This window comes from Meriones unguiculatus, chromosome 14, assembly GCF_030254825.1.
Source record: "Meriones unguiculatus strain TT.TT164.6M chromosome 14, Bangor_MerUng_6.1, whole genome shotgun sequence".
In the NCBI taxonomy this organism is placed as follows: domain Eukaryota; kingdom Metazoa; phylum Chordata; class Mammalia; order Rodentia; family Muridae; genus Meriones; species Meriones unguiculatus.
In genome coordinates this window covers 62,408,100-62,432,390 of record NC_083361.1, presented here as the reverse complement: position 1 = coordinate 62,432,390, position 24,291 = coordinate 62,408,100, and the positions used below count along the sequence as shown (strand labels likewise).

General features: G+C 45.7%; 1 protein-coding gene across 1 annotated transcript in view; it reads left to right on the top strand.

Annotated features, from left to right (window-relative positions):
* Positions 1-24,291, top strand: part of St8sia2 (ST8 alpha-N-acetyl-neuraminide alpha-2,8-sialyltransferase 2) — a 71,357-nt gene that overhangs the window by 33,055 nt on the left and 14,011 nt on the right. The window contains exons 2-5 of the mRNA XM_021645749.2: positions 4,054-4,116; positions 8,210-8,338; positions 12,907-13,164; positions 18,617-18,910. Of these exons, the coding sequence (XP_021501424.1) occupies positions 4,054-4,116; positions 8,210-8,338; positions 12,907-13,164; positions 18,617-18,910 (744 nt within the window). The remainder of the gene's footprint in view (positions 1-4,053; positions 4,117-8,209; positions 8,339-12,906; positions 13,165-18,616; positions 18,911-24,291) is intronic.

The following is a 24,291-nucleotide window of genomic DNA, read 5'->3' as shown; positions in this document are numbered from 1 at the left end:
CCCAACCTTCGCCAACAAAGAGATGTTCTGACTGAATTTCAGCAGTGTCAAGGACAGGGAGCCATGAGTTAGAGGAAGGGTTGAGAAGGAAAGGAGGCACAGGAATTTGATGGCTGAGGTCAGCAGGACTTCATGTTCTCTAGGACCTGGCCTGAGGCAGAAAAGGAGAAAGACTAAGAGCTGCTGTTGGTAAAGTATTTGGTCTCTCTAAACCTGTCAGTCAGGGGCTGGAGACAGAGGAGGGAGATGCTGGTCTAAGCACACAAAGATCAGTCAGGCAACTTTGAAACTCTATTTTGTAGCATAGTGACTATAGTTAATAGCATGTGTAGGCAAGCACAGTGTCTTCATGCCTATCACCCTAGCTACTCAGGAGGCTGGTGCAGAAGGATAACAAAACCAAGCCTACTGGGGCAACATGGCAAGACTTTGCTCAAATAATAATAATAACAACAATGACGACAAAGCCATATATACTGCTATCAGGTTGATCTTCTATGTTCTTACCACAAAAAAAGACAATTATACGTGGTAATAGTTATGTGAATTATCTTAATCATTTCATGATGTATACATACGTCCAGGCATCACAACATACTTGATGAACACACTCCAGTCTTCAGTAATTGTAGGTGACTGAATGATTATGTTACTCTCCCATAAATACCATATTCCCCAAGTGCTCAGATCCTTTATATAAAATGGTGCAGTATTTGCCTATCTCCTGTGAACAGCCTTCCGTATACTTTGGGTTAGTTACAGCTAATTTCTAAAACAATACAAGTGCTGTTGCATACAGTTTAACAAGACAAAAAGTCTGTTCAGCTTCAGTAAACATGAAAAATTTTTAAGTACCTCTTTGTCCTAGGTTGATTGGACCCACAGATGTAGGACCCATGAACACAAAGTATTAGATATATGAATATATGTGAACATATTCATATATATATGAATATATATCTATATATATGAAGGCAGTGGTAAACTGCAAACTTAAGAAGAGAAAAGGGGCTGGAGAGATGGCTCAGCGGTTAAGAGCATTGAGTGCTGTTCCAGAGGTCCTGAGTTCAATTCCCAGCAACCATATGCTGGCTCACAACCATCTGTAATGGAATCTGATTCACTCTTCTGGTGTACATAAAAACGAAGTATATGTTCATACATGTACAATAAATAAATAAATCTTAAAAAAAGGAAGAAGAAGAGAAAAAATAAGAGAGAATCCTTGTGCCGTCCCTAAAATGGTACTTCATGAGGGCAGGAATTGTATGTGTTCAGTTTGGGCAAAAACCCAACTATGATGTTATTCAAAAAAGTTTTTGTTGAACAAGTGATATTTAAAAGTTAAATTAGATGCAGCATTCTCTTCACTTGGAACCTTGTAAGTTTGATGAAAGTCCCCCATGAGCTGGGTTTGCATTTTAGATTCTGATAAAGGCAGAGCTTTTCCCAGAATCTATTATCTCTTTTTCTTACCCATCATACAGACTCCTGGGCCCTCATCAGACACTTCATAAATATCCTACCATTTATATCCCATTTCCTACGCTTATTGAACTTTGTATTTGTACCTTGGTAATCACATACATGAGTACAATATATTAAGATCGTGCCCACCAGCTGTCTGCTCCCTGCCCTGACTCTTGGCTAACCCTACCTGCCACACACCCTCCCATGTTTGGTTTTTCTTGTATTTTCCTCTTTTATCTGGTCTTTCCCAAAGGGAGATGCAAGTATCCTTGCTACAACCTGTGATGATGATTTGAGGAATTCCATTGATAAATGCTTTCCTGGTGATGGTTTTGTGGTTTTTATAAATAAGCATGCAGCTATGACATCATACCTCTGTTTCCTGGATGGTCTTCTTTAGGAAACAGGTGCAGTTTAAAAGATGAATCTAGTTTAAAGTTTAAAGAAATGACAGTGTTCATAGATGATAAAGGAAATTGGTTATAGAGATGTAAGAATTACTAGTTTAGAGAACATTAGTATGCTGGTTGGTTTTTGCCAACTCAATACAAAGAAGAGTCACCCAGGAAGAAAAGTCTCCATCAGATTGGCCTGTGGGCAAGCTTGTGGTACATCTTCTTGATTAGTGAATGATTGGAGGGCCCAGCTCACTGTGCATAGAGTTACCCCCGGGTAAAGAGGTGGTCCTGGGTTACATAGGAAAGTGGGCTGACCAAGCCATGGAGAGTCAGCTAATGGGCAGAGTTCCTCTGTGCCCTCTGATTCAGTTCCTGCCTCAACTTCCCTCAGTGACCTGGGAGCTATAAGAAAAAATAAATCCCTTTCCTGGCCTTAGTTAGTTTGGGTGAATGTTTCCTCATGGCAGCAGGATACAAACTAGCATAACCAGTTAAACCCACTTGATGTTCATTCTGCTACCCACAATAAGGTGCTCAATTATTTCTTCCAAGATCGTTAGCCAGGTATTCCAAACACTTTACTTAATTTCTCTCTGATAATGATTTTTTAAATCATCTGTCAATTCTTATATACGTGCAGTATTTCTGGACAATCTCTTTGGTTTCGTTAAGCTCTCATTAGTCTTGAACTATTTCTGCACTTTAAATTGCTATGTTTGACTTACTATCTGGCCCAACAGCTCTTCCCTTCCCATGAGGAGAGCTGCACTGAGGGCTGGGGTCTAGGTGAGGGATATGAATAGACAGTGTTATGTAGGAACACCACACCAAATAAAGCCCTTGGGGTCAACCACACTGCGGTTCAGGATGGGGACCTGTGAGATGTTACCAGAATCCAAATCAGAAGGCCAAGAGGTCTGCCTTCCAAGGAAAATGGAAAGAGTAAATAAAAACCCAAATTAGTAATTAAATACTAGATATTAATTTAGAATAAGTACTATGATACTCTGTGTCATAAAGAAGTAGGCTTAGAGGGGTAAAACGATGGTGGGGAAATCCTAATGGCCCTCTTGCTGCCTACAATTAGCTGGCTCTGAAATTGACTATCGACTCTTACTAAGTACACTTGAAACCGTTTCAACGGATCAGAAATATACATACATACAGACAGACTTACGTATATACATGCCAATGCTATACAATGATACATGTATAAATCCAGTGTGCTGCGTTGCCATACTTCTTTGCAAAGAATTCTCATTTGGTGATAGTTTCCCCAAATACATAGCTTTGCTGGAGATGTTAATTGTTTCTTTGCTCTACACTAACTGATTCTCTGAAGGGCTCGGTAGAACTTTAAAGTACAAGTAAAATACAAAAGACCTTCTTAATCACATATCCTTTAAGTGGGGTGAGTTCTTAATGAATAAAAATAATTAGACATATATGACTTTTCTACAACACAAGCATGAAGTGGAGAGCCAAGGACACGCATTCATGCTTTATTCTGCCAATACAATAGCAAAATAGGATGATTCTGTGTGGTCAAACAATGAAATCTGACAAGTAAATAAGAAATGGATCAAGAGTCTTGAACTTATCAAGAGCCTGTTCTTTAAAACAAAGGATCCCATTCATTACCCACTTGCCTTCTGTCCTCTCCGTCCTACACAGTAACACTGTTAATGTTACATATCCTGCCACTGAAAAGTACTTTGTTGCCACGTTTGGCTAGAGGCACTGCTGAGTTAATCTTTTGCCTGTGTTGAGTTTCTGGTGTCTTCAGTTTAGGGTAAATGTGAAAAACAACATCTCCCCACTCAAGAATGAAAGCGAGAGAAGAGAGTGAGTGATGCTGAGTCATATTGGCATCACACTGTACTAAATTGCGTCATCATGTGGGTTAGCCAAGGGAGACTGTTTCCAAAGGGTTTATTACCAGTCTCAAATGGGTGCCTCAGTTTGAAGTGTTCGATGGGGATATGGGAGCATCTGAAAGACCCAAATCCCCATAAAATTCCTTGGCTATGGCTGAGACCAAGACATGGCCCATCATGGAAAGTCCAGAGTAAGATGTCATCTTTCTGTGGTTCCCCTAGGTGTGCTCTGGGGTCTCCTGGTGATTGAAGAGGGCTTTGCAGGGAAGATCTGTGTTTATAAATAATGCATTTCCTTTGTCTTGCAGGAATTCTGGAGGCAGAGGTACAATCAGATCAGCTGTGAACAGCTTACATAGCAAATCTAATAGGTTTGTAAATTAGATTTTGTGTTCATTTGTTTTTGCTGTAAGGCAGCTATTAATCTGCTTCTCCTCTTTGCTGGATAGTGCCCTTCTTACTTAGCAAATAGATCTGTTTCATTTCACTTTGGTTTTGCATTTCCTTAATCACTTTTGAGGGGAGCTGTCAATGAGAGAGCACACGAAATGGTCCATGGGGCTAGAGAGGTTGCAGAGATGGAACACACAGAGGGGTAAAAGTTACCTTCTGGAAAAGTGCCCGCCCTCTTGATAGAGCTTGAAGTACCACCAACTCACTTGTAACCTGCATTTTTTGCTGAGCAGTGGAGCCCCTGAAGCAAGCTAGGACTTTAATCCAATTTCATTGTAGTTGACGGCTTGTCTGGGAGGTTGAAATGGGAATAAAGCATTCGAGAACTGTGCTGAGACATCTTAAAATATGTAGGGAGTCAACTAAGTAATGTTAACTCTAATTATTGGATGTGCATTATTCTAAATTCTGAAAGAGCACTCTTACATTGTGTTACTGGAAGCCTTTGGGACAGTCTTCAGCTAGGGGAACTGTGCAAATGCTTTGCAAGGCAATAAACACAGACATGTGGCAGATACCCCATGCTTCCAATTCTCTATTCTCCACAAAATGATGAGTGCACCATAGCTCTGACCTCTGTCTCAAAGCCCAGGCTTAACGAGCAGGGAGCCAAGTACCAAGACCCTTGACATGGCAAAGACTACTGTTCAAACTGACGTTCTTGTTTTACTTCTTCAATGCCTTGTTTTGAAATGTCTGGGAACCAGAGGTCCACAACATTTGGAGCCAAATTTATTTATTCTTCCATATTTTTTTTTTAGATATTTTGACAGTACCTGACCTGTAAAATATGTCTGATCTTGACCTTGCAGAACTGGCTGGAGAAACTGTTCCCTCTATCCTTGCCATCACTGCTTCTACAGCTCTAATGGCCTCAACCATATGGCACTTCAAATCAAGCGTATCTTTTGGCTAAACTACAAATACGGCAGAAATAAAGAAAGCCACATGTCCCTATATTTTTCTCTGTTGTACTATGGAAAGATGCCCCCTTTTGGAGAAAGGTGACCCTACCCCCAAAGCCCAAGTCTCCATGGTAACTTGAGGATGCACTGTCAGATGAAGTCTGAGAACTGAGCAGAGCCTTGGAAGCCAGATAGCACCAGATTCAACACTGAGTTTTCTAGGTAGGGCTTCGAGAAAGTAAATTCACCATCTGGGTCTTAGTATCCTGTTCAATAAGATTAATAAAGCAGCAATGTAGGGCTGCTGAATATAAGGCTGTATATAGCCTAGCTCCTGAGATGATGAAGACATTCATTGGACACTCACTGCTGTCACTGGATGTACTGATAGCATCAGAGATTGGTGACTGAGGGTGAAGCTCAAGAGTTGGAAGGTGAAGAAACTTAACCCTGAAATGTACCTATAGCCTTTAGAGGTGTCATGGGTCCTGAAGGGCACGTTCATGGAAGAAAACCAATCTCCTTCAGTAGTCCAGCTGGCTTTGTATAAAACATGAGTCATGCACACAAAGCTTGTCCCTGTGGGGAGTTAAGTCAGGCCCTTTATTATATAGACATGAAGACAGAAGACAGAAACCTGAAGGGACTTTGCCATGCCCTCTAGCCGAATAGCCGTCGAGCCAGGGATAAAGTTCAGCCCTAGGGCTAGCTATGGATGATCTCCTGGATAGCTAGGAACTCGGTTCAGATTGATACCATTATCAGTATCCCAATCCTGCACTTCTTTTTCCACCTTGTACCCAAGAGAAGTCTGGAGACCCCACCTGGAGATTTTTGAGCAGGTCCCCACTACAAACCTCCATGATCCAACAGCTCTGCAGAAGTTTTCTTCCTGAGTGTGGCTGCTGCCATGCAAAATGCCCAGTTTCTGCCAGTCGTAATGTTTTTAGGAAGCCCATGTCCCATCCCAGACAGTAAGATATTTCTCACTCACCCCTACTAGTGTAAGTTGCATCGAATATTGGCGGTCTTAGGATGTGACCGCTGTACTCATGGTCCTGGGTCTACTGTCCTTGCCTCTTGCCACACATACGAAGGCACTAAGTCCCAGGGCTGGAAAGATAGCTCAGTTGGTATAGTGCCTGAGGCACAAGCATGAGCAGATGTGGTCAACCTGAAGGACTCACATAAAACAACAACAAAACTAAAGCCAGTTATCAAGGTGTGCACTTCTCCCTTGGAAAGCAGAGATAGGTAGGTTCTCTGGAGCTGCCTAGCTAGATGGCCCAACTGAAGTAGAAAGGTCCAGGTTCAATGCAAGACACTGCCTCAAAAAAATAAGATGGAGAACAATTGAGAAAGACACCTGACAACCTCCTTTGCCCCACCCCCCCCACACACACAAAACAGTATTAGAAGGGATGCAGTCACACCCATCTTTCTGGAGCCCTGGGTGGTGGTGGGAAACAATAGTGGTCCTTTAAGAACTCTAGAACCTCAGGGCCTAGTATATTCCGCTTAGATACCTTCTTTCTGTAAACACTGAGACAGTGGCTCAGAGAGGTAAGGTGATTTACCCATGGATGCCCAGCTTGTAAAATCTACCCACGATACATTCTGCTTCCTTTCATGAAACCATAAAATGTCAACGTCTGGGCTGTTTCCCTCCACAAGTCCCCTTAAGCCTGCATGCTAGATAAAGTACATCAGCCACACTCTGAACCCTTTCACGGTCTATCCTCTGCAAAGCTACAAGACAAATGCTGAGAGCCAGGGGAGTAAGGAATATGGAGGGATGGACAGGGCAAGTGTACCACACAGGATAGGCCCTGAAAGGTTTTTCTCCCTGCCTGCATAAAGCAAAACAGCATTGAGTTCAGGCATTGCTAACAGGATTTCAATTTTTTGAACTTGGCTGTTCCAGGATAAATGTAGAGGACAGAGGTGTTTGGTTTGAACTCTCAGAAGCTGTAGAACTCGGCGTCACAAACCCACTTATTATTCTCACTGAGAGAAGGTGCTGCCAGCTAGACAAAGGGAGCTTGGGACGTGACACACGTGTGTGCGCGCACTGGCGGGAGGCAGGCTGGCTTTCTAGACTGCCTTCAAAGGTATCAGCGTAGCCTGGTTTCTTAGAAACCTACTAGCATAGATTTCAAGTATCCGAGTTCAAAAGTCCTCTCATGCCTGCTGTCCCTGAGTCAAACAGAAGTTTATATGCGGTATTGTGATCTGTCTCAGGGATACAAAGCCAGCCAGCTCTTCCTCCGTGCCAGGCTTCTCAGAACCAATTTCAATGTCAAATTGAACAAGTGGTTATTTACTGGACACCTGCTATGTTAAGCTCTTATGAAATGGAGAAATGAATGAGTAAAATCCCCCACTTGAAGTCTAGTAAGACCGGAAGATACAAGATAAATAACTCTATCATAGGTAGATGTTTTTTTCTATCAGGAAAAAAGAAAAAGCGATGGAGGGGCCAAAGAGATGACACAATGATCAAAGTCACTTGCCACAAAGGCTGACCATTCAGGTTCACTCCCCAGGACCCACATGGTGGGAGAAGAAAATGGAAGAAGAGAAGAACTGTCCTCTGACCTTTGCAAACACACAGACACACACAGACATGCACAGTAATTTCAAAAGGTTTTATAAAGCAGAAAATGATAGGCATGAGAGGAGGAGGAGGAAGCCACAGGCTACAAGGACATTGGCCTGTGGGGGTTTAGTGACCTTTGTTAAATTTGCCGGCCATCATGTAATAGTTCACGCTTTGCCCTTGTGGATTTTTTTTTTTCTTTGTAGCTAAGAAACTGTCCTGGCAGAGACTGCCTATTTCCCTGGAAGCACAGAGATGGGAGGGAGGGAAGAGCAGTTGTGGGGCTCCACTTCCTGTTTCTAAGAACCAACGTCTGTAGGCTATTCCTGAGGGAGAGAGTTCGTGCATTCTAGAAGATAAATAGACTTCCCTTCTCAGGTAATAACTGCAATTTCACTCTTGTGAAGTTTACATTCAAGCCTGTGCAAAAACAAAACTATTAGACTTGTCATGGGCAGGCTCACAGATCATGTCTACCTTCATGTTTTTTTTTTCTCCCCCTTGCAGAGCTGAAGTTGTAATAAATGGCTCTTCACCGCCAGCTGTGGTTGACAGAAGTAATGAAAGCATTAAGCACAGCATCCAGCCAGCCTCGTCCAGATGGAGACACAACCAGACGCTCTCTCTGAGGATCAGGTACAGGTCATTACCTATAGAACAAGAGAGAAAGGGGCAGGCCTGGCCCTCTTTACCATGAGCCACCAAATTGTTGTTCTCTTTTATTTAAAGAAGTCAGGATAGAAGTAAAAATATATTCTTCCCAAAGAAACAGGTTTCATCCATTAAACGATCAATTAAATATCAAAACCTGGGACAAGCCCAGCCACAGGCCCATGCGGATATGCAGCCAGTTGAGCAAAGGGAGAGGGTGGGTATGCCCCTAGGGTCCTCCGTACAGGTCAGGAGCCCTGCTCGTAGGCACTGCAGGTGTCTCTTTCTCTGGTATAAAAAGTTGCTTCCCGGTTGCTTCTACGTGGTACTTGTGTCCCCATTCCGTGACAGTCCTTCACCTCGTCTGCCACCTCCCGTTGCTCTTGTAGAAAGAAATGCTGTCTGCTCACAGCCACCCGCATGAGAATGCAGAACCTTAGCCGAGTGACCCAGAACTGGCCTGATACCTGGCGGGCCACCAAGAGGGTAGTCTGTCTAAGCCAGAGAAAAGTTTTTGTTCTGCCTTAGCACCCTCAGATAGCGGTCATCCTTGGGTGGTAGGCATGGAGAGGAATTGTAACGTCAGCACCTGGGACTTTGGGTTGGGATGCCAAAGTGATTAGCCCAGCGGATTCTCGTTTCCAGGCACTGAGCTGCGGCCTGGGGCTGCTGGCATGAATAGACATGTTAAGCAGAAAAATACAAAAATAAGCAAAGACAGACAACTCAGTAGGACGGCCACACCATATCTTGCAAATATGTGAAGCTAAGGAGAGCGTACTGGAGAGAGTTATTCATTTCCTCAGGGGTCCAAGATGGCTACCAGGGAAGGCTGGCTTATAGCGGTATGTTTTGAAGGATAAGTAGGAGTCCGTCAGGTGTGCGATGCTGTTTCCTGCATGCACAGGGTCTGAATATGGTGTTTGTCACCAGGGCTGCAAGAGAACTCGACAGGGAATGTGGGAGGGCAATGAGGCAGCCAGGACCACGTGAAGAATGGCTGGATGATCCCCCAGCCATTAGCACAGTGCAGCAAATGTGAAGAGTCACATACAATACAGCACACAGCAGGGAGCTGCCCCGTCCAGTGCCTCCGCCCCCTAGCTGTAGATGTTTCCTGGGTAGGCAAAATAGAGCGTAGGACTAAAGCATTGACATCCAGGAACCCAGTAACTGAGGGGCCAGCTGGAAGAGCTGCCACCAGGCCCACCCTGTCTCAGCACCTCTTTTAGAGCCTCCCTCACTGCATTGTCCTGACAGCCACGCCCTTTCCCCCCAGGGCACCGTGGAGCTGGCAAAACTGCTGCACAGAAGCAGACCCCACCCACCTGCAGCTAGCACCACAGCAGTTATTCTGCCCCATATGGTTCTAGAGTTCCGAGCGCTGCCCCGACAGCTCCAGGACAACCCTCCTTATTGCCTCTGCTGGCTTCTGGGAACTCAGGCAGCCCTGTGGCTGTATCAGCCTGACATCTATCTGTCCCTTCCTCACGTCTGAGTTGGCATAGCCTCATCCTCCGTGTCCAGGATGGATTTAGAGTCCCCAGGGAATCCAAGATGGTCTCATCTCCAGATCCTCAGTTACATCTGCCAAGACACTGTTTCTGATTAAGAACACATCCACCGGTTCCAGGTTTAGGAACCGGCCATACGTGTTGGGTGGCCATCATATTCCATGTTCCCCACCATAGCACCTGAGGGTAAAATCCTACCGCCAGCAACTACCCACTTCAGCTCCTTCTGGCCCTTTTCTGTAGGAACTCTGAAAAGAAGATGAGGAGTAGAGACATACACATACATGCGGACACACATACATGTGCACACTTACACAGATGGACGCACACACACCATTTGTGAAGAAGAGCAGACCATTGCTTCCAGGAGTCTGCAGACACCAGCCACTGTAGAAGGAACAATATGCCTCCACCCAGAGGGAAAAGGAATTTCCCTCTACTCAATTAGTTGCCAGAATTATTCACAATAAAAGATTCTGTGAGTGATTTGGAATGATATTTAATAATTGATTGTAATTTCTCATAATTACTTAGAAATTAATTCCCTCACAGAGGTATTTATTTATGAGTTTTCTGGGGGCTTTCTTTGCTTTTAAATACTTTAGGGTAAGCAATTGCAAGGGATATTAGCAATTTCCAAGCTATATTAGCATGTCAAGTTGTATAATCTTTACTGAAGTAGAGTAAATAAAATGCTTTTGTTTCCTGCTAAGAAGTAAAAAGTTCTCAGCCAACGTGGATTCCCCTGCACAGTAACCAAAGGCTTCAGTCACTAATGTGACTGAGTGGCTAATGGATGGCAACACCATGCCCAAGGGCTTCTGGGTGTCCCTTGGCTATCTCAGAACATCCCAAACTTAGAAGTACATCAGTCATCTGCCCAGAGCCCCCCACTAAATCAGGCTCCCTCAGGTGTCAGCCACAGCTTCTAGATTCTTCCTGGTTTCCAAGTATCTGCACATGCAACCTGCTGGGACTCGCCTCAGGGTGCGCAGCTGTCGAGCTCTGCGGGCTCAAGGCTCAGGGTTACCATCTGCACATCCAGGATGTGAGCATTCTGTGATTGCAGGCTTCCCCAGGCCTGTCCTCAGTGAGGGCTTGCTGCAGGAGATCCGCTTAGTTGAGCTGATGACTGAAATCACCATATTTTTGTCTTTTTGAGACAGGGTTTCTCTGGCTGTCCTAGAACTCTTTTTGTAGAACCAGGCTGCCCTTGAACTCAGAGATCTGTCTGCCTTTGCCTCCCAGTTGCTGGGATTCAAGGTGTGGACTGTCTGTCATCTGTGTGGGGGGGGAGGGGTGTGGATGTGCACCTGTAAGCATGTGCCTGTGGAGGGCAGAGGTCAACCTCTGGCACTATTCCTCAGGAACTGTACACACTAGTTTTTGAGACAGTCTCTCATTTGCCTGGAACCTGCTGAGTAGGCAGAGCTTGAGCCCCGGGGATCTGTGTGCTTTCACCTCCCCAGCCCTGGAATTACAGGCACATGACACTGTGCCTGGCTCTTTTAAATGTGGGTTCTGAAGAGCAGATTTATGTTCTCATGCTTGCATGACAAGCACTTTACCAACTCAGCTATCTCTCTACCCCCGTAGGCAGTTCTTTTTAAATTTTAATTAAAATATAATTACATCATTTTCCCTTTCCCTTTTCTCCCGCCAGCTTCTCTCATGTACCCCCTGCCCTCCTCTGTTTCAAACTCATGGCCTTTGTTTCTTCAGTTGGTGTGTGTGTGTGTGTGTGTGTGTGTGTGTGTGTGTGTGTGTGAATGTATGTATGTATATAGGTAGATGATAGATTGATAGATTAGATAGATGATAGATTGATAGATAGATGATAGATAGATAGATAGATATGCATGTAGCACCCTTAATCTTTGAGGTTGAATGACCCTAAATGTATAAACACAACCTGCTCATTCTGTATGTTGCTTGCATGTGTATAAGATTTCAGAGCTGACCACTTGGCATTGGATAGCTAACTGGGGGCTCTTCTCTGAGGAGACTATCTTACTCTCAGCATTCCTTAGCTGTCTGTAGTTCTTTGTCTAGTGTTTCAGGCCGTGTGAGACTTCTCTCTCCCACTAGAACCTATTGGTGTCAAGGTCCTTGGGTTCCGATAAGTAGAGCTCTGGCTGGTACTCAGGCTCCTAGGGACAGGCTATGTTAGGAGTAAATTCTCCTGGTGATTTCATGAAGACGCCTTGCATCCTTTCCCTGTGTTAGACTAGAACTGTCCCTCTAAATCTAACTTACCCTGGAACCTAGAGAACTGTATTTTTATTACTTTCTTCTGAAGACACACAGAGAAACACTTCTCTGGAGGACCAGGAGGATGTCACAATTCATAAACCTCACTAGACAGCAACAAGAGGAATAAGAAGCAATCTACAAAACTGGCCAGTGCACAGGCTGGGAGGCCACGCTCACTGGACCTTCCAGGCAGAAGTAGTAATTCCCCATCACAGCTCTACAGACCTATGCCAGTAGAAGCCCTCTTGGGAAAGCAGAGGCCAATGAGGAATGATGGCACACAATACTCTGACTTCTTGTTCCTTTTTAGATCTTCCTGTTAGATGACAGTTCCCCTAAGATAGACAGTTTGATGCAGGGTGGGGCCACAGGGCTGTGTTTGCCCAGCACAAAAGGTCTCCTGTCGTTTGTTCAGCACCCTTCCAACTAGGGCAGTGTCTCTCAGCCTGTGGGTTGAGACATCTTTGGGGTCACATATCATATATTTACATTGTAATTCATAACAGTAGCAAGATCACAGTTATGAAGTAGCAATGAAAATAATTGTTACGGTTGAGAGTCACCTCAACATGAGGCACTGTATTAAAGGGTCACAGTGTTAGGAAAGTTGAGAAACGCTGGTCCGGGGCCTTGTGTAAAGCCTAGAGAGCGTTCCTGAGAGCGTTTGAGCTCTGCATGTGCTCCCCTGTTTTCTGGGTTGCAGGATCCTTGCAGGACAGAACAGAACATCTGAGCCAGTAAAGAGCATCTAGCAGCATGGCAACTTTCTTCATTTGGTTTTCACAGGAAGCAAATTTTAAAGTTCTTGGATGCGGAGAAAGATATTTCTGTCCTCAAGGGGACCCTGAAGCCTGGAGACATTATTCACTATATCTTTGATCGAGACAGCACAATGAACGTGTCCCAGAACCTCTATGAACTCCTACCCAGAACCTCACCCCTGAAAAATAAGCATTTCCAGACTTGTGCCATCGTGGGCAACTCGGGGGTCTTGCTGAACAGCGGCTGTGGGCAGGAGATTGACACACACAGCTTCGTCATAAGGTAACCGTCCACCCACAGCAAGCGCCTTGGCTCTGAGAGGCAGGTATCTTGAAGCTGAGTGACTGAAACAAGACGCGTTAGTTGGGTGCATCCTGTTCTCAACCTTCGCTGCTTGTCGTCATTGCTTTGAGAAAGCATTAGTTCCTTGTCTCATTGCTGTGGCCAAACCTCTGACAAAAGCAACTTAAAGAAAGAAGGGCTTTGTTTGCAGCCCATGTTATAAGGGTCCATCATGATGGAGAAGGCATAGCAGTGGCAACAAGAGTATGAGGCAGCTGGTCAGATTGCACCTGTAGTTGGGAAACAGATAAATGAAGAAAAAGAAAGGAAGAAAGAAAGAAAGAAAGAAAGAAAGAAAGAAAGAAAGAAAGAAAGAAAGAAAGAAAGAAAGAAGGAGAAAGAAAGAAACAGCTAAGTGTTTGTGCTCAGCTCACCCCCCCCCCCCAACACGCACACCCTTCTTATTCATCCTGGAATAAGATTAGTCACCACAGGGAGCCTTGTCTCCCGATCAGAATGTACATCTAATCAATTAAATTACCCTGGGGGACAGGACAAGGGCATTGTGTGACCCAGAGAGTTCAGGTGATTCTGGGTTATATCTAAGGTTGGGAATCACTGAGAGAATACAGAGGTGGGCAGACTATGTCCCTTAGTAAGTTTTGTTAAAAAACAAAAACAAAAACAAAACAAAACTATTATAACACAGCCATGTAAGGCCATCCTCACACTGCTAACGGCTTTCTGAGCAAAGCAGGGTTGTTTTTGCTAAAGCAACACAGAGCACATAGAGGCTGAAAGGCTGGAAATATTTATTGTCTGGCCCCTTACAGAACCAGCTTGTTCTCCGAACACTAGACAGAGCCTGGTACAAAAGGATTAAGAAAATCTAGATGGATACTTACTGGGCCAGAGCTGTAAAACTCTTCCCAGTGTTCTGAGAGGTGGTATTCTGCCTGTAATTTTAGAATCCTAGAGTCAAAACCTAGGAAATGAAGAGAGATAAAGAAACTCAACAGTCGCTTTCTCTATGATAGCAGCTCTTGTTTTGCTATCACTGAGGATATTGTGACAGTTACCCATGGCCCTGACACCTGATCCTCGAGCCATACAAACTCAGGAACAAGGCAGTACTGTCTCCTGGACAAAAATAGGACACATGGTGGCTCACATTTCATCCCAAAGTTCTCCCAGCTCTGGCAGAAATGTGTGTCGTATCTCACATTTCTGTTAAGACTGCCCTCATGCAAAGAGACTGTCATTCTAAGGCTTCAGGAGCATCATGACCAGAGCATCCTCCAAACCAGAGGACACGGGAGGAAATGAGTGTAATGACCCCTGAATCCCCCAAGACTGGAGATGCTGCAATAGCCTAGGTACCAGTTACTTTCTTTTTGTTTCCCTTGGCTAGGTCTCCCTGTGCCTGGCGGAGCCAATAGCTCTGTCCCCTACCTTTCCAAGCCCTCCTCCAGTCTAAAGATTGGTTAAGAGAAAGTTTGAGGAGGAAAAGAAAGGAAAGTGTGTGGGAACTTGTCTGACTGAAAGCCAGAGGGGTGATGGGGTAGAAGGATGGCTGTTAAAGTGGAGGACACAGAGCAGCTCCCCAGGTCAGCACCTCCAGAAGGCAGACAGCAGTGAGGCAGCCTTGCTGACCTACTGTAACTCTTGCAGAACATGCCCCTTTCCTCTGTTCTAAGTTTCCGCAGTCAGCTTTCCATACCACCCTAAGCCCTTCTCCCACCTGGAGGGAGGAGGTTCACCCTGAATGAATACGGTTGGCGTTATCAAATGGGGCTGGGGTGGCAAGCTCAATGAAAAGAGAATTTCTAGAGGCCATGGCCAAGGTAGGCCCACAGTCGTGGATTCTGAAGCTCAGTCTTAGCGCTGATGGTCATGTGACTTGGAGTAGATCACTCCACCCTTCCTGGGCCTTGGTTATATCTGTAAAATATTTGGGTTGCACTGGCTGATTCTGAGGACGTCCCATGAAGAAGCCTTTCCAGACACTAAGCCAGCTTTCTCCACCCTTGAATGTGGATACTGATCTCTGGCTTGTTGAAAGGCAGAGGCATCAGGCATGGAGTGACCCTGAGACTAGATTTCCCCAAGACCCCAAGGGCGGTATGCAGGATGCACTTAGAGAGGATATAGCATGATCAGCAGACCCCACATCTGCAAGCACACATATACTCACTCCCTCACGTAATACAGAGAACATGAAGTCATGAACATTAGCATAGGTGGGCCTGCCCTGTGTCCCCACACGAGGGTACACTGAGTATTCATTCTCTATAAACCTTGTGTCTCCACACCCCCAGACAGCGAGCTCCTGAAATGACAGCAGTCTTTTGTGTCTGTGTCTCGACCTCCAGGATAAGGTCCTGCTAGCACACAGGAGGATCGCTCAGGGCTGAACACTGATGGCAAAGACCGAGAGGGTCTTAAGGGATGTCTGCCTCTGTGTATCAAAGTCCGCAAAATTAGTTGCCCTTGTTTATTTTTCTTCCCTCCTCCATGGGAGGGATACATAGGACATTGACACTCCCTCAGAAAACTACTGGGGAATAGGACCTCAGGAGTCCTAGTAGATGCCAGCTCACATGGAGCAAGTGAGCTTGTGACATGCAACACCTCCCACAAGGAAGAACAGACAGAAGAGGGGAAGATGGGGAAGCAAGAACTGGTCCCAGAGGCTCTGTTGAGCAGATGCTGACTGCGCACTGACTGCTGGGACTTGTGATGGCCAGGACAGCTAGGCTAGGCCCAAGAGGATGACATAGACTGCAATGCTAGGATGAGGAGAGAGGCCATCCTCAGCTTCATTCTTCTGAGCAGCACACATGCACACACACGCATACACACACAGACATATTCATATACTACACACACATATACACACGCCTACTCATATACGCATGTATATACACACATATACATACACACAGAGAGGCACATACAGACACATACATACAGTCACACACGTATACACACACATACACACATGCCTACACATATACACATGTATGCACACACATATGCACATACATACACACACAGAGGCACACATACATAGTCACACATACACACATACACATGTATATACCCCCATATACACACAGGGGCACACACTTACATATACATACATACACACGTATACATATATACACATATACACACATGCCTACACATATACACATGTATAGATACACATACTCACACATACATACATACATACACACACACAAATCACCATCAGCATAGTCCCTTAAGATGTGCTGTGCCCTCAGCATGTCATTAATAGCATGCTCATAGCATTCAGTGTTAGCGTGTGCACGTTATGAGCTTATTTAACTCGCGCACTCTTCTTCCCAGTGGCATGACTAACAGCAACATCCTCACTGAGACAGAGCACTGGGCAAGCTTGGCCCCACAGACCCCCACTCCCACCCCACGCAGGTGTGAGGCCCCTGCTTTGTGTAGTCCTGCCCTCAGAGGTTATGAATACCTCGATGCCCCTTTCAGTAGAGGCCTTTCAGATTGTCACTATAGTAATCAGTGTGTTTCCCACCTCCTGGAGAGGTGAGCCTGGCCAGGATTAAATCCCCCTGCCTCTGCTCTCGGGAGTGGGAAGTCAGTCCACAAACAAGCCCAACTCTAAGCAAGCGTTGGAATCCTGGCTCACCTGGCCTTGGAGACTCGAAACTTATCACTGTGCTGGAATTACCACCCGCTCTCCCTCTCCAGGGCATCTGAAGAGGTCCCCAGCATTTCTCTCCCTAACAGTATTTAGGCCACAGTATAAGACAGCAAGGCTGGGGCTAGGGACGGAGACCAGAGGCATTTGGGGAGGCTCTGAAGGGTTCAAGAGCTTCTGAGTCAGACACTACTAAGTCTGAATCCTAATGTTCCCCTTCTGGCTCAGGGAATATGGGCAAATTAATTAGCAACTGAGGCTTTCCTCCCTCTTAGCTGTAAAACAGGATCATTATTAATACGGGTTCACATTAAAATGAGCTGGCCTGTGGAAAAATACTAGCCAAGTGGCCAGTGTAGCCCAGGGCTCAAGGTTGCCAGCTTGCTAGCTATTTAGCTGACTTTCTTTCCCAGCCAAAGAGGAGAAGCTGTGGCTCCGAGGTGGGGCAGATGGTGTGTGTGAAGTGATGGCGCCTGGCCCCTCACTCACACCTAGCCAGCCTCCACACTCCACACACATGCTCCAGCTTCTCGAGTACATCTCCACCCATCGGAAAGTTTTTCTTGCCCTCTAGGAAGACAGTGCTTCCTAGCTGCAGACTCAGTCCCCGGGGTCCCTCAACACAGGCAGGAGGCCCTGAGAGCACACCTGGGACAGAATGCTTGAGGCCGTTAGCCAGTCCTCCAGTGAGGCTAATGGGCAGGCTGATGAGTTAAACAAGAGAATGCTGTAGGCAGATCTGCTCGCGTTGCTCTTTTCCTCAAAACCCTTCAAGTGCTCCCCTAGCGTCGTCAGAGCCAAGTCCTTGCCTTGCATACCCAACCTCTACTATCTCATCTGGCTTCCCTCTTGCTCCCTGTCTTATTTATGTAATATTTGTTAGTCAGACCAATTCACACACCTTCCTCTAAACACCCATGCTGTTCCACATTCTCTGCCCTCGGGCAAAATTTTTTGTGCAAAAAAAAAAAAAAACACCATAGCATGGTGTTTTTAAAGCTGCTTGGAACCCAGGGAAGAAGAGATTTTTAGAAAGGATATGTATGCACGTTGCATATATACATAAATACATATAAATTCTTAAGCTCTGAGGCCTGCTGAAGCAGGACTTGGGGAATCCTGTTTTTAACAAGTCTCTGTGGGAATCTTCTGACTTTACAAACTAGAGACAAGCTCTTTTTCTGTACCTGTTCAGCAGCGCCCGTTTGCTCCTCCATCCTTTAGATTTCCCTCCCTGCTCTGACACCCGATAGTCCTCTACCCTGCAGAAAGATGACAGCAGTTAAGATTGGCTATGTTCTCGCTATGGTCCAGCAGCCTTCTGACTACCCACTGTACACGTGGTCTCCATCACAGCTAAAGTGATGGAAGCTCTCAGGAAGCACAGAGAGGCTGACAAATATGCCCAGGATCACACAGGTAGAGCATGTCAGATCTGAGTTTTGAATCTGAAAATCTGTCTTCCGAGCCCTGACTCTCATGATGGGTCACTTAAAGGGCCAAGGCACAACTATTAGGAGCAATCTAATTGTGGGACAGGGGGCAAGCACTGTTGTCTCTCTTTTAGACACTGGCCTCCAGGAGAGTGGCATTTTATGTCTAAGGAGCTCAGTAAACACATAAGACAGGAAGAAGTGAAGAGATGATAGGAGGTGGTTGTGACCAGTGAAGTTCCCGTGGTGCATCTATGTGAAGAAAGAGAAAGAAACCAGTAGCGGCCACCTTCCCCAAACCACCATGTCGCCTTTACTCCCTCAGGTGCAACCTGGCTCCAGTTCAGGAGTATGCCCGGGATGTGGGCCTCAAGACAGACCTAGTGACCATGAACCCCTCGGTCATCCAGCGGGCCTTTGAGGACCTGGTGAATGCCACGTGGCGGGAGAAACTGCTGCAGCGGCTGCATGGCCTCAACGGCAGCATCCTATGGATACCTGCCTTCATGGCCCGGGGTGGCAAGGAGCGTGTGGAGTGGGTCAACGCTCTCATCCTGAAGCACCACGTCAATGTGAGAACGGCTTACCCTTCCCTGCGCCTGTTGCACGCAGTCCGTGGGTGAGTGTGCTGTTATGGCTAAGCGTGGGGGGGGGAGGTAAGCAGGGCTGCCTCTCAGATGAAGCTCCGTCTCCACACCCATTTGTTGAACCCTCTTAGCAAGCCACCTGGCCTTTCTGAGCCTCCATCTGCAGTGAGGGAGATTGGTACATCGGTTTCCTATGGGAGAGGGGCTTACTTCCCAGGCTCTTACAGTAAGAGGTTGTATTGAGCCTCAAATAGGAGCAGATGCAATGAATTTGGGAAGGAAGACGGTGGCTGGTATGTCTCATGTCTGCCATCTTCAGTAGGTGATCTCCATCAGGAACACAAATGGTGGTGACTTCAATATGTCACTTTCAGCTCTGTAAGTAAGCAGGTATGGGAAGGGTATGCTGGGGTGTAAAGACTAAATGAGATAATATCTGGGCAACAGTTAATACAGATTCACTGTCATTGTCACCACTGTTGTCACCATCATCCTTGATTCTTTCACTAAGTCCTGGGTCAAGTCCCTAGCACTGCATAGCCAGGGCATGGTGGCCGTATGCTGAGCATTTGGGTGGTGGAGGCAGGAGGAATCAGAAGTTCAGGGTCATCCTCAGCAACATAGTGAGTTCATGGCCAGCATGGGCTGCATGAGACTGTCTCGAAAAAAATATTTTTAAAAAATTAAAGAAGAAGAAAGGGGCTAGAATGATGGCTCAGCAGTTAAGAGCACTGGCTGCTCTTCCAGAAGATCTGAGTTCAATTCCCAACACCCATATGGCAACAAACAACTATTTTGGAACTCCAGTTCCGGGGAATTTGATGCCGTCACACAGATACACACCACCAATGTATATAAATAAAAATAGATAAAGGAGGAGGAGGGAGAGGAGGAGAAGAAAGAGAAGGAGAAAAGGAGGAGGAGAAAAAGAGGGAAAAAAAGAAAAAGAAGAAGAAAAGGAAGAAGAAGAGTTGTTTAAGTTCACAGCTACCCAGTTAGGCTTTTCAACAGCCTAGCCAAGCTGTTAATTCTTAACTTCATGCTCATTTCTTCCCAACTGTGAGGCCAGGTAGAGACCCACCCCCAGGGATCTGGACCAGGAAACTGCCTGGGATCACACCAGCCAGCCGAGCTGGATGTTAAGCCCTTGCTCACTTGGTTCCAGTTATTTCACACAGGGTAAGAAATCAACCCCAAACTTAGGACTCCAAAAAAACAATAGCTGTTCTTCCCAATTGCTGTTAATCAGAAATTCAGAAAAAGCTTGCTTGGCAGGATGGCTCTAGGCCAGGGTATATCATACAGTTGCGGCGAGGTGGTTGTTGGCTGGCGACAAGACTTTGGGGACAGCTGGTATTGCGTGAATCTCTTTTCACATCATTTCGGGATCAGAGCCTAAGGAAATGGGTGGATACCGGTACCATATTCTAGCATACAAGAGCCTGGAGAAGCCCGGGTGGTGGGGTGGGAGCAGATGCCTAGGAACTGAGTACTTTCATGAACATAAAACGGAAATGTTTGTTACAAATACATACAACTGACCTACCCAACAGTCCATCCAACCAAGGGGCCAATCACAGCCCTGTTCCACAGAAGAAGCTCCTGAGTACTGATTCCTCACCAGCTAAGGCACATTGCAATGCTCTTTAGTGGGGCTTCAACATAATAAATGGGAAGCCATCTGAGTTGCCCACAAAGGACCCATGCTCATGAAAAAAAAAGGTGACTCTAAGGCACTCATGCCTATGACCAAAGTTGAACGTATTCTGGTATGTGTTATCACAGGAAACCCACTGGGCCCAAGAAAGATCTAAAGAGACAAATCTCAGTGTTCCACCATTGAGGCTGGTACCTGTTCCAGAATGTCACAAGGCTCCAGAGACCCTCTTCAGCACCTTTTCACTTCTTTCTGTCAGACTGGGTCTGTCAGAGAAACCTTAATCTCCAGGGCTTAGGCCCCAAGCTTTGAAGGGCTTTCCTCCCTGGAAGGAGGTCCTTCTCGAGTTGATTTGAAGATTCAAGGAGATAATAGAAGGCAAAGAACTGCCCTTTGGCAATAAGAGCAAAAGTCCTTTGGATGGGGTGCAGGCAGCCACCTGGAAGAAACCTCTGCAACCAGAGCTATTTTTAGCCATAATTGACTCACTTTCATCTGTCAAAATAGCATTAAGCAGCAGTAATGAGCCCTTTAAACAAACAGGCTGTTGATCCTGGAAGGAAGGCTGCTCTCTTTGCAGGCACTCCAGGAGGGAATACTGCAGGAGCAACAGGTGGGGTGCGCCACCTCAGGCCAGGAGAGGAGGAAAGGGAGGTGCCCTGGTATGGATTTCCTTACACAGAGCCCTCAATCTTGTGGAGTACTGAGCCCAGGGAGAAGGTGGGCATCCTGTGTCCTAAGGGGAAGAACTTGCCTGCATTGCCGGCTGCCCTTACCTGATGTTGACAGCAAATGCAGGAACAGGCTAGCAAGGCGTGCAGAATGAAATCATGAGAGAAACGTCGAAGGGGTGGTAAAGAAGGCACCAACTATGCATAAAGGATGCTCTGTCCAGGCAGTGAAAAAGAAAACACACAGAAGAGGCAGAAGCATTTACTAGTAGTAAATTTGGTGATGGACCAACACCCAGGATCTATAAAGAACTCCTGCAGCGTAAAGGCAGAAGCATAAACAACCCAATTTAAAAAAAAAAAAAAAAAAAAACAGGAAGATTTGAATAGACATTTTTCCAAAGAAGATATGCAAATGACCATTAGCATATGACAAGCTGTTCAGCATCAATGATGACTGCAGAATGAAAAAAAAAAAAAAATCACTGCGAGGCACCACTTCACACCTAGGAACATAACTGTCATCAAATAAATTAAGAAAGTGACCAGAAAACAAGTAAGTGTGAGGACGTGGGGAATCTGGAACTCTTGGGCTCTGCTGGTAAGGGTCTTAAACAAGAGTCCACTTCAGAGGCATGCTAGTATCTTTGCTAATGAATGCTCAGGAAAACCCAGTGATCTGGTGATCTGCCTGAGGTGATCTGCCTGAGGTGACTCAGCCATTAAGTGGCATAACCAAGAGTAGAGCCACTTCATCTGACTCCCAGTGTAGCAAACACAACAGGAACTTGTGCCTCCTCGTTTCTCTTCATTTCCAGATCTTTAGGGGCCAGGGAAGGAGTTCAGTGGGTCTAGGAGCATCACCCTGGTGTAGAGACTCTGTTCACACAGCCGTTATCCAGGTCCTGGGCAGCTTACCCAACAGGTAGGACAGGATGAAGGATCAGGATGCGACAGAGTCTCTCCACCCGTCAGCACCTAGTGGGACACTATCTTCTTAAAACCTTCTCATCCCTGGAACAGAAGGATGTGTCTTCCCTGATCTGTTTGACTGTTTCTTTGCATGTGAGATATTCTTGTGAAGAAAAGCAGACATGCTCAGGTGTCAACTGATCAACTACACATTCTGAATGCTCTGTGGGGGAACTGAAATGGAAGATAGGAAAATACGTAAGGGGCACATGATACCTTAGCTATTGCTTATGGGCCAGACACTGTGCTGAGCCTTATCCCATGTAATGGTAAAACTAGACTTAGTCTCCTTACCCTCCTTTTAAAGAGAGAAAAAGTGAGTAACTTTTCTATGCACAAGGCCCCCTGCAAAGGGACAGATCCAGGACTCTTACATCGCTCCTCATCAGCTTCTTTTAATCTCTAGTTCACATGACTAGGAAATAGTGAGGTGACTCTAGAAGAATAATGTCAAGAAGAGCAAAACCAAACTGGGCTTGAGCTTATAGAAGTAGCAAGAAAAACAATAACAGCACCAAAAAGCTGCATTATCTTGCAGGCAAAACCCAAAGAAATAGAAGTAGCTTGTAATGAGGCTACAAAAGACAGGGATAGGTCAGGAGACAGTTCTTTTGCTTTGCACACATGAAACTCGGCTCCATGCTCAGCAGTTGCAAAAATATAAAAACAAACTACAGAAATAAAACAATTCCTCAACTCCTGTCTTCTCTTTAAAGAGGATGGGCATGGATCTATGGTATGGAGAAAGTGAGATGGTCTTTGATACATTACCCATGGGTCCATTTGCTGCCCTAAGCTAGAGGCTCCCAGTATGGACTCTGGATCATCTGGGAATTTTTTAGAAATGCAGATGTTCAGACCACCCAGACGTACAGAACCACAAGCCCTAGGAAAGCCTCCAGCAATCTGTGTTTTAACAGGCTTTCCACCTAATTCTGGTGCAGAGCATAAACTTGAGAGCCATTGCCATCACTAAATCAAGACCAATTAACATCCCAGGGGGGGATCTGCCATTAGGTAGGTCCTCTGAGCAGCTGACTATGCTCTTCTCTAAACTAAATTAAGCTGCACTGGAAGGACAATGGAGGCTGTCATCTTGGCTCCAAATTTTTTTTTAAACATGGGGAAACTGTGGACACCAGTGAGCCTGAGTTTGGAAAGGTTATTCAACCAGGGTTTCATAAACAGAGGGAGGAAAGAAACATCGCAGGTAGGTGTGCTTGCCAGAAAGAAGCAAGGCATGCTGTCCCAGGGTCCCTGAGTGAAGGGAAGAACAGAGAGGTACACTGGGATTTATGTAGTTGCTTTATTTACACAGGGTGTTAGTCAGCTATGGTCACAAGGCACTTTATGGCAACTTGAAGAGCTGTGTCCCGTGAAAGAGGACAAATGTTAGCTTTCCTCTTGGAACAGCCTTGTAGATGGAATGCTAGTTTACTTCTCCTATTACCCAAAAGGAAACTAAGACTCAGAGATATTAACTAGTGAGAGGGAGAAGCTAGAACTAGGATCTGCCTATAGAAGATTGAGAGTTCTCTAACTATCCCACCGTCAACTCCTCATATCTGTGACAGAAGGACCAACCACCCTCCAGTGACCACCGACCCTCCAAGTGTGCTAATTTATGGTGTTCATGTTGACCTTATTGAAACCTCTGTGACCCTGACCCCAGGCTCAGACATTGTCTCCACTTTTGCCAATGGCTAACTAAAATCAGTCACTGTTGGGTCATTGAACACATTCACAAATGAGTTGATTTCAGTGGACGTCTCAATAGTCAGGGTCTCAGTCAATCTAAGGGAAGAAACTGAGAATTCTCGACAAATCCAAAATTCTGCAGTGGCTTGAAACTGTGAGTGGACAGATGGCCACCACGAAGGTTTCCATGATCTTGGTACACAGCTGTGGATGTTTTAGCACCTTTTAGAGCCAGGGAGGTCAGGGGTCACTTTATTACTCTGTTTAGCCAGATTCTACTTAAAGAGTCACATATGCTTTGGGGGTGCCAGACTGGAAAAGGACCACCGTGGCAGAAAATTGAGGACTTGAAACATTTGGGAAGAGAAGACTCCGGGGAGTATCAGAGCATCTTCATTCAGCCAGGGACTCTCAT